General features: G+C 44.0%; 1 protein-coding gene across 3 annotated transcripts; it reads left to right on the top strand.

Annotated features, from left to right (window-relative positions):
• Nucleotides 1–5,861: 5,861 nt before the first annotated feature.
• On the top strand, nucleotides 5,862–8,447 carry LOC109851753 (cytochrome b5). Of its 3 annotated transcripts, none has more exons than XM_020422136.1 (2): nucleotides 5,862–6,327; nucleotides 7,394–8,447. In XM_020422136.1, the coding sequence occupies exons 1-2, from the start codon at nucleotides 6,287–6,289 to the stop codon at nucleotides 7,851–7,853; spliced, it is 501 nt and encodes a 166-aa protein (XP_020277725.1). In that variant the 5' UTR covers nucleotides 5,862–6,286; the 3' UTR covers nucleotides 7,854–8,447. The 3 variants fall into 3 exon arrangements, with proteins under 3 accessions (XP_020277725.1, XP_020277727.1, XP_020277726.1); XM_020422138.1 differs by lacking the exon at nucleotides 5,862–6,327 and adding an exon at nucleotides 6,339–7,060; XM_020422137.1 differs by lacking the exon at nucleotides 5,862–6,327 and adding an exon at nucleotides 6,340–7,168.
• The last annotated feature ends 2,538 nt before the right edge of the window (nucleotides 8,448–10,985 follow it).

Raw genomic sequence — 10,985 nt, 5'->3', positions numbered from 1 at the left:
TCGAGACACGCGTTCACACAGCCTTCGCGCACACAAGCCCCTTGGAGATCTCTTAGGCGCAACGCCTAACGACGACCACCATAGAGGATGACCCGCCGAGAATTCCCTGCGCGTAAAAAACGTACCCCGGTGTTTTCCTAATCGGAGTCGTCGGAAACTAGACGACGACGAGCTCGACGGAATCGCGATTTCGCTGTCCGCCTGACGTCGTTACGCAACGCTTCTATAAGCATCCATGATCCGCTCGGAATGTAGATCTCTCTCTCTTCTTCTCTCTCTCGTTATCTCCGTCCTCCTCTCTCTCGCGTACGCGCGCGCGCGCGCGCGCGATCACCCGACGATCATCCTCGCGCGAAAGCTCTCGTCTCTTCTCTTGCGATCGCACGTTTTTCTTCGGGAGAGAGAGAGAGAGAGAGAGAGAGAGACCCGATCGCGCGCGGATTTTCTCCGATGACTCATCCGCGAGATCTACCTACTGGTCTGATACGACTTCGGTGACTAAAAGATCCACGGGACTGAGAGATCCCACGGCGACGGCGACGGTGGTGGTGTGGTTCTCCGACGAAGAGCCAAAGTCTCTCTCTCGTGAGCGATTCGCGAAGTGGAAGTGAAAACGCGCGAAGAGAAATGCAGAGCTGAGCCGTGTACATACACTTTGCCCGTATATATACACGCGAAAGCACGTACAAACACACACACACACACGCACCCACACATGTATAAAACCAAGCACACACGCACACACACACACGTGGAACCCGCACGCGGACGCCAGCGCGCACCTTTTTCACGTCAACGGCGGCGAACGACGGAGTTGCAGATCGGTACGCAACATCAGCAGCAGCGGCAGTAGTAGCAGCAGCAGCATCATCATCGTCGTCGTCAGCATCCGCACAAGCTCAATTGCGCCGGTGCGTTGTTCGTTACGTTTGTCCGTCCGTCCATCCGTCCGTCTGTCCGTTCGTTCGCTCGCTCTAGAGCGGCTAGAGCGGTGCCGCGCGCGCCTCAGCTCTAGCAGCTTCGAGTTCGGCTAGCTGGCTAGGAGCTTCTATTTTTACCATGGGGTAAGAGCGAATTGTTCCCTCTTACACGAGGCAGCGGCGGCGGCGGCGGCGGCGGCGGCGGCAACAACTCCGTCGACTCGAGCGGCGACTTCGCCAACACGACCGGGTTCGAACCACTTATAAATAGTAGGAGTTCTCGCACCGCCGCGTAAAATCATCGAGAATTCGCGCGATGAGAGCGGCACCGGCACCACCCGAGAGAGAGATATGCTCCGGAGAGATGCGATCTTCGCGGCTTTGACCGGCTCTCTCCGGTTGCGCCGGTATACACACCACACGATCGCCAAAACGATCGCCCCGAACACGTGCGAACACGCACGGAGAATTCGAACGAGGATGACGATTTCAAGGCCACACCTAGGATAAGAGGGCGACGTTATATCGTTGCCCGAGGAAACGTCTTGGTCTTAAAACGAGAAGAGAGAAATTCGTTCAGGCGTCAACAGGAATGGATGTACGTACTTGTGTCGCGCGAACGAGTGTGTTAAAAAAAAAAAAAAAAAATGAAAGATCCGATGGGGTAACAAATGTCCCGCCAGCTCGTCGAAGACGTCGTCAATCGACTCTCTTTCTCCGCAGTGCTGATTTTTAAAGGGAAACGTTGACAAGGGGAAGAGGCACGTAACGTGGAGCGCACGGTGTGTTCGATCAACGAAAGGTGAAGAAGGGTACCGCGCATCGGCGCGAATGTGTGTCTATAGACTGGCGTCTCTCTGGGGAGAGGGGAGGGGGGAAGAGGGGCTGCATTTTTAATGGAGCGCGCGTAGCGGCGCCGATATCGGTCAGTTACTCCCCCGCGAGATAAGAACCGTGGCTCTCCGGAGAGAGGGAGGGAAGCGGTGGGAAGGGGGGTGTCCGAGCGTGCCCGAGGGGATTGCACACGGAGAGAGAGAGAGAGAGAGAGAGCGCGAGGCGAGTCAAAGTCGATGATCCGTACAGGTCTGACGTTATCGTGGGGGTTTCTCGCTACGCTCTATTGACGGGCAAACGAAGCCCCCGTGATAACGTGCGGAGAACGCGCCATTATTTATCGACGCGTGTCATTCTTTTTTTTTTTTTTTATAACACAGATCAATTAATCGATGCCCCCGCTAATAATAATGGCGCTAACGAAAAGTGACGGACGACCGAGCCGCGACTTGCGAGAAAGGTTCGTGAAAATGAAAAGAATATCTTGCGACAGGTGCCTCGAAGAGAGGATGTGACGGCGCTCTGTGCGAAAGAGAGAGAGAGAGAGAGAGACAGAGCGCGGATCTGTTACCCGAAAAGGCGACGAGAACTGTGCCAGCGGAACACAGTCTCGGCACAATCTGTTTATTGCGCGAGACAAGCGCGTACACGCGCGCGGTCAAGACGGCGAGACCAGAGGCGCGAACTGACGAATGCAACAAAGAGAGACCACAGGGGCCTTCCCGTCATTTGTCGGCAACGCCACGACGAAATATTAGACGCGACGTTAATGCAAAACGCGGTGTCGGAATTCTCTAACAACGATTATTTCCTACCCCGCACGCACGAATAAATACATTTATATCTGCTACTAACTAACGTAACGAGACGATAAAACAAAGGGAACAAAAAAAAAAAAAACGATCCTTTTCTCTTTTTTGAGCAATAAATCTTCATTAAATAACTAATAGATTTCGATCCGCACGATTTCGCGGCCCGCGATTGCTTAAATGATCAAACTCGCGGCGAAGTTTTTTTACCTCGCAAAAATGTATCTCTATTCGCGCGATCAAAGAATCTCATCGAAATAGAACAGACGCGCTCGAAATCGGAACGTGCTCCAGATTCGATTACTTCTCCATCGAAAGAGGAACGAGAAAAGCGGAGTTTTTAATCAAGAATCGAACACTTTTCTCCCGTCTTTTGCATATTTATCCTTCCTTAACGTTTTTCGCCTCTATTTTCGCAAACGTCTCTCGTTTCGCACGTACACACATACACACAAACTTTCTTCTTCGAACAAGTTCTGCAAAATGAAAGAGAGCGGTTAAACTCTCGGAGAGAAAGAATATTCTCTTTGTAAGAAAATTATTTAAAACTTCCGATAAGAAAGAGAGAGAGAGAGAGAGAGAGCTACTTTTTCGGATTTCGAGAGACACGGGCGCGCGCGCGCACACACACACAGGAGAGCGGATTCAAATTTAAGAAAGAAAAAACTCTCCAACGTTTTCCAATAAAAGCACCGATATGAATTAAAAAACAATTCTCGGCAAATTGGACACCGTCAAAATGCACACTTTCGCACCAATTTTTACATGAATCGACTTCTCGAACGTACACGTCATCTGTGTATGTACACATCTCCCTCTTGTGCGCAAATTAATTCACTTCTAACCGGCGGCTCACTCCAACGGAAAAACGAGTCAATGCAAGAAGGAAGAAAAAAAAAACTGTGTGAACGTGGTTTACGTGTCGTTACGGCGCAGGATTTGCGCGGACACCGTGACGACGGGAGATAGAGAGAGAGAGAGAGAGAGATCGGGTCGGGGATCAATGACGTCGCTCGTTAGACGCGGATGATCGCTTTTGCGAAAATCCGCACGCAGCGAATAAGACGCATATGAGCGCACAACAGCCTCGGGGCTCTCGAGCACACTTCCGGACGATCGATCCGGCTCGGTCCTAACACGTGCGACGCACAGCGCCGGCGGCGTCGCCTCGCAACCCTCGGTCTTTTTCGTTTCTTTTTTTTTTTGTTTTTTTACTCTCCTCCCCTCCCTCGAAATCCTCAAACACACGTGCCACCCCCATAGATGCGAGTGCAACCGCTCGTTCGTGGTGCCGGTCGCGCACCACGCTGCGGCCGTCGAGCTCGTCGAAGAACCGGGCCGGGGAAAAAAAAAAACGGCGTTTTTTGGGCGTCGCGTGCGCCGGAGGCGAACCCCTATACGTCGGGCGAATAAATACCTTTACGCACAAAACGCAGCGACGAACGAAGATGCACGCGACGTGTATATCCCTATTTCTAATATGTGTCACGAGGACAACGGCTTTCCCACACGCACATGTATACCAAACACGCGACCGTGTTACTGCTAGCTGTTTGCGCGTCGACTTTTCGGAGTCGGAGGAGAACCAACACACAACAAGTTCCCCGGAATCGCGCGTCCTCCTCCTCTCGATCATCGAATTCTCTCTCTGCCGCCTGCGGTCGATCGCGCACAGGTTCTCGTTTTTTTCGTCCGAAGCGAGATCTTTCTCGTGTCACACATGCAACGCGCGCGAATACGGTGTAGGTAATTCCGCCGGACAATTTTCCGCGCTCTCGTCCCCGCTCGCACGTCGACATCGTCTACTGGAAGCGAGGGCTGGTACCAAGAACGGACGAGTCGTCAGTGGAACCGGCCGGTCCTCCCGTGCGACGTTGAGTTTTCCCCGGCTCCCGTGTGCGTTACTAGTCGAGGAACGCTCGTCGTCGCCGTCGTCGTTGTTGACGTCGTCGTCGTCGTCGTCGTCGTCGTCGTCGTCGTCGTCGTCGTTGTTGTTGTCGTCGTCGTGGTCGTCGTTCCACCTTCCGTTCGCGGGCGGCGGAATACGCGAAAAGATCTTCCCCTACGACGTTGACGCACGCACCGTGCTTACGGGAATGTGCGTGAGGTCAGGGTGGCATGATTACGACTATCAGTCGCGCAGTGCACCACTTTCGGCGCTGGACGCACCACCACCACCACCACCGCCACCACCACCATCAACTACCACCACCAACATCTCTCCGTCGTCGCGGCCGCGCCGACGCGATTATGGCGGCGTCGCGACGCCTCCGGAACTACCGCTACTTGCGCCGCGCATGATATCTTCTTCTATTTTATATTCCGCGCCGGTTTATCGACGGTATTCTCGAGAAAATTGTTCGCAATTGTGCGTTCTTCTCCCAAGGAGGAGGATATTTTTTTGCCCGCGCGCTCCTCGGGTCTCTCGGTTAAAACAATTCGACGGCAATAAAATATGTAACGTATAAATTGGGTATATTTAAAATATTTAACATTGCGAAATTGAGGAGTGTCTATTCTAACGAGAAGAACAGTCACATTTTCGCGTTCGACTTTTCTCTCCACTTCTATAGAATAATAATAGTAAAGAATATATATATCTCTCTCTAGTAAGCACAAAAGTGACTTGATGAAAGATTACAAACGTTCATCCAAAGTGTTTTCCGCTGTACCGGCAGTCGGTTAGCAAGTTGCCGCGCATTGTTTGCATTTTTCAACTATATCCGCAATCGACCATATGCATTTTTCAACTATATATATATCTGCAATCGAGCATATTCGAATTTCGTCGCACTATATCGATTGAGGCGATATCTCTTGTCGATCAATGCTCCCGGGTTATCTTCGAGAGATGTTTTTATTTACATTTCTCACACTTCGTCAACTCTGACGTCTACCGAGATTGCTGACTTACTACTTCAGCAGTTTTTTTTTTTTTTTTTTTTTTTTTTAATATAATATTGCGCTGTTTTATATACACAGGGTGACACAGTTATGTACTCTACAAGATTTCGAGAAGTGATTTCTCACGCTACTTCGAGTCACAAAACTTCATACACGTTCGAAATTGCTTTGGCTTCGAAGATGCGGGATGTCAAAGCTGAAGAAAAAATTTCATATTTTTGAAAATTTGAATAATCCACTCGGATTATGTTAACGAAACTCATGTTTGAAACGGACATAAAAGCTCATCTCTTCAATACTTACTTTGTTGCTTTATTCAATCGGGGATCAGGATTAACTACACCTTGTATAGCGCGTGTATCAACACACAACAACACAGTACGCAGAATCCCTCGCAATTGTGAATTTTTTTTCTCGACCAACAAACTCTGGACGGTTTTACGAGCCACAGTCAGTGATTTGCATTACGTCCTCTTCAGCCAGTGCTCGTTGAAAATTCATGAAGTGTTATTAATTTCTGTGCGCGCGCTTTACACATTATATCTCTTCATCTACAGCCATCCACCGCAGAAACAAGAAGAGCCGACTTCTCAGATCTGACCGCGACTAATCCACGCACATAGTGTGTGTGTGTGTGTGTGTGTGTGTGTGTTTCCACACGTAACATATGCGAATCGCCAACACGTTTGATTAGCACGATACGCGACCAAAGAGGATACGTTGTGCGTGCACGCATCGGGTTTCCAACCAGTAATAGAATTACTTTCCCTTCCTGAGGGAATTGATTTCTGTCTACGGCGATTCAGTCTACGCCATACGATGTCCCTTGACAGACAAAGTCGACGGAAACGCACGCTCTTGTAGGTGAATCCGTCGCGCACAGTCTCGAAATCGTTGCGCGACAACAATTTTTGCTCGACAGTTCGCGTAGAGTAAAAAACCGAGCGCGAATTGATAACTCACGCAATTACGATAATATTTGCCGCGTTTTTTCTTTTTTTTTTCACCTGTCAATTCGAAAAAAAATTGGTTCAATTAACTGCACCGTTACGAATCTTACGCGTTTTACGCGCGCTGTGCAAATTGCATTCTGTCAATTGAAATTAGCAATCGCTTATCGCGTTTGTGAGACTAAACGAACGTGTGGTAAGTGATACGCGTTGTGAGACGTAAGAAGAAAGTGCGTAAGAGAGACGTAAAAATTCTCACGATAAGTAGTCGCTTATGCAATTCATATAATTATTATTTACAATTGCGATTTTATCAGTGCGCTCACGCGCACATTGCAAGAGAACTCCGGTTATGTCGCGTAACAAGAAAAAATTACATCATTTAGTAAAGAAAGTGAAATTTACGTTTTTTTGCACACATGCAAAGTCTACGCTGACGCAACTGCTATCGCGAAGTTATTTGCCAATTATTATCTCGCAATGTTGCTCTCGAAAAGCGGAGAGATCTTACAATTCAGTATTCGTAGTGACCTCTTGTAGAAAACAACAAACTCTTCTACGTCTTGTTCTTCGAGAAATCAGTGTGGTTTTTTTCTCTTTTTCGGTGATCGTAAATTTCATCTCTCGGAATCCGATATCTCAGGTTCAGCGATACGAAGTTTTTAAATATATATATAGTTAAAACCACAAAATTTCAACAAACATTTCAACAAGCGCTTGATTGAACGTTGTTCAAAATTTGAGAGAATTGGCAAGTAATCAATTCCACGCGATAAATATTTTAATCGACAATTGATTTTGTATATTCGCTCTATTGATAAATGAAGTGATTTGATTAAACAAATATTGTTGTATAAAATCAAAATTAATAAACATATGTGTATATATATATATATATATACATATGTATATGTGACATTAATTTGCAATTAAATCCGAGGTCGTTGAAAATAATTTAATACAATAACGATTGCAGAACGAGCGCTCGCAGAACGTTCAGCAACATGGATCTCTTGAGTTTAGGTTTCCGTTCTATCAATTTGGATTCATTTCTGCGGATCGAGAGTGACGACGTTTCGGACATGGACGACAGTAAAGCGAGAGAACGAAAACAGAAACGGATACCGAGCAGGAAGGACTCGCGCGACGAGCTACGAGCGATCACCCTGGACGAGGTCGCTTGGCACGACTCGCTCGACGACTGCTGGCTGGTGATACACGATTACGTGTACGACTGCACGGAATTCATAAGGAGTCACCCGGGCGGCCAGGACGTTCTTCTCGAATACGCCGGACGTGACGCGACTCTGGCGTTCATAGGCACCGGACATTCCGCCGTTGCCCGAACGGCTCTCGAGCAGTATAAAATCGGCGAACTTCCGCTCGAGGAAAGGATCTTCCGCGTTCCCAACGGCGTGAAAGTCTTGGGATTCTAATTCGCGTACTTACTTGGTAATTATGGATAAAACGTTGTCGTCGCTGTGATAAATAATTTAAGCACTCGCACGTTACATTAAAAAAACCGAATTATTTGTTATAATTAGCACAAAGAAAAACCACTCGTCTGATGTAATTTGTTCGCGATCGAGCATCTTATCGTTAGCAAGTTTTTTATTAGTACTTGCATTCGGCGAGATAAGGATTATCACGTCATGTTTGTGATAATGCAAAATTTTAAATAGCAATGTGAGGAAACAAACGTATCTCTAAATCTATATCACAAGTAACATCATACGTGTATACGGTTACCGTCTGTGATATGTAACTCGTATGATATTAAGATATCGTAAATTTCATCAGTTTCAATTTACATCAAGTCACACAAAAACAAGTATCGGTATAAGTGTTTCCATCTTCTATAAGCAATACGTTTGAGAAACTATATTCTGTACTAACTATATTCTATACTAATATTCTAATCTTCTTAATTATAATCTCAATTAATTGTCTAATTCTATATATTCTGTATTAAACAGAGAAAGAAAGAGAGATCTTACATGTACATAAAATATTTTTTTAAATAAAATAAATACAACATATTTTACACACACATATATGTAGGTTATAGGTCTGTAATTTTGCAAAAGTTTATCATTTAAATGATAATAACAAAATATTTTTTTTAATGTAAAAAACGACGATAACTTCAGATTGATAACATTTGCCAAATGTTATTTACAGTGTTCCAACTGAGGATATGAAATTAGAATCAAAATCGAACGTTTTTAATTATCTGAAGTAACCATTCCGTTTTGCACAACATCCTGCTTATTGGTTCGTTAGTGCCGTTTTTTCATATTTAATTGGGATTAACCGACACGTATCAAAAGTCATTTCCTCATTTAATCGTAATAGTGGTTTATTTTTTATCTGAGGGAATAAACGAGGAAAGAGTGAAATAACGATTAAAAATACTTTACATCGGTTATATCATATATTTCTCGATCGTCTAACATTTATAATATACACAACATACATACAATTGTGAGATATATAATAATATAGCGATGTTGCTCGATTTTGTTTATTTATACACTGTTGACAGATCGATTGACAATAAAACTCTCTCCATTTTTTTTTTTTTTTTTTTTTCGAGAATCAAAAAGCGACCGTTCGTTTTATGAAAGTAACAATGTATTCAAAAACTTACCGCAGTAGATTTTATCTACAATTAAATACACATAATAAATAGATTTTATACTGTTACGTTCAGTTTTTCGTCATAAAAGGTTACATATATATATATATATATATACGTATATATATGTATAGAAAAATATACGTGTTCGCAAAGAGTTCAAGAATAATGAAAGAAAAATCAGGGAATATACATGACACTTAATATACGCGTCGATCTTTTTGGAGTCGATCGATATTATGCTACGCTCTCAATCGATCTCTTTAGTTTTGCAATCGTTTGAAAATCTCACTGATAGAAAACCTTTACAAAAAACCGATAGAAAAATGTCGATATAACGAATTCTTTTTTATATGTTAAATACAGATTCTATTTTACAGTTGAACGTGTCAAGTTTGTGAATTATAATACGAGAATTATGTATGTGTGTGTGTGTGTGTGTGTGTGTTGTGTTTGCAATAGCGTAATATATTTCTTAAGTCTTTTACGTATGTGTATAATATGCTCTATGTAATTGTTATATTTTTTGTTCTTCTTTACACACTCAGTTTTATCGCGCTAACAGCAGAGCGAGAGGAATTTAACACGTGGAATTCGCTCGAAAGACACTCAACTTCAAAACTTAAGATAATATGGATCTTAATCTAAAAACCTATAGTTTTTTTTTTATATTTTTTTCTTAATTTAAAGTTTTACATATCTACGTGTAATAATACCGACTACGCTCGGTGTAATTTGTTGCGCGTTTTTTTTTTAACGCCCACAAGTTGACGCTACGCTCTCTATGTAACATATCAACATGTCGTTAACACCAACTTTACACACTACTTGTTTGATTTGTATGTTGTTAGGACCGTATATATATGTATATGAGTTTTTAGATACTGAATATAGCATTCCTTTATTTTATACACACATACATTGCTTGTATACCGTATGTATAAATACACACGCGCTGTGTATGGTTTTCTTTTTTGTTTTTATACACAATGCGTATATATAAATATATATATATATATGTAAATATACGCGACAGTTCAAGACAGCGGAATACGATGTTACATTATCTGAAAATAACGCGTGTGTGTGTCGCATCAACAATTTTCTTACACTTACTTTAACATCGTTGTCGCTATGGATGTTACGTAAGAAACAAAACCACAACGTCAGTGTGATCTTCGCACACAGCAGGTTCGCCAAGAAGTCAGACGAGTTTACACAGATCGAGGTTGTAAAAATTACAACGTACCTTAAAGTAACGTGCTGTTCGACTTTGTTTTTTTTTGTTTTTTTTTGTGTGAAACAATCGCATCAAACAATCGAAAATTTTCAATTATCTTCTCTTCAGGTGACGCAGTCATATATTATCCGACGCGAAACAAATCTTCTTCAACCGACTGTTCTTCAAAAAGAAAAAAAAAAAAGATACACCCTGTTGCGTCGGATAAAAAAATTTTATATAGAGAATGTGGAAAATTGAACTCTTCCCTTCTCCTTTTACGTGGTTTCAATGTATGCAATGTCATCCGCACGATTCCCCAGAAGCTCGAAAGCTGTTCGACTGTCTAGTCTAAAAGGTTGGAAATGGTCTCTTTCTCTCTGGCGATCTGGAAAAATCAGGACGCGTTCATTATCCGTCTTTGTTCACCGTGTAACCGAACGGAACGCACAACGGACTGTATCCGATCTATTTCCAATTGCCTTTTCGGTTTCCCTCGGATCGGTCCGGATCACCAAGTTTCCCTATTTCCTTTATGGACGCGCGCGCGCGCGCCCCGAAATGGCCGGAGTTAGCCGCGACATGCTGTCACACAAAGTTCCGATTTCCCGCAAATAAAAAAAAAAAAAAAAAACTCGCTCTTTGTTCGACGACGATGTGTACCTCTTTCGGGGACTGAAATGCTCGAAGGATCTATTTGCGCCTCGAGCA

This window comes from Pseudomyrmex gracilis, unplaced genomic scaffold (assembly GCF_002006095.1).
Source record: "Pseudomyrmex gracilis isolate BER0280 unplaced genomic scaffold, ASM200609v1 scaffold_20, whole genome shotgun sequence".
Taxonomy (NCBI): Eukaryota; Metazoa; Arthropoda; class Insecta; order Hymenoptera; family Formicidae; genus Pseudomyrmex; species Pseudomyrmex gracilis.
Note: the sequence above shows the minus strand (reverse complement) of the source record. Positions and strands in the feature narration are given on the sequence as shown.

Coding starts and splice junctions, on each gene's coding strand:
- LOC109851753 (XM_020422136.1), top strand. CDS start 6,287: ATGTCCCTTGACAGACAAAGTCGACGGAAACGCACGCTCTT. Junction 6,328..7,393: donor CGACGGAAACGCACGCTCTT/GTAGGTGAATCC, acceptor TAACGATTGCAG/AACGAGCGCTCGCAGAACGT.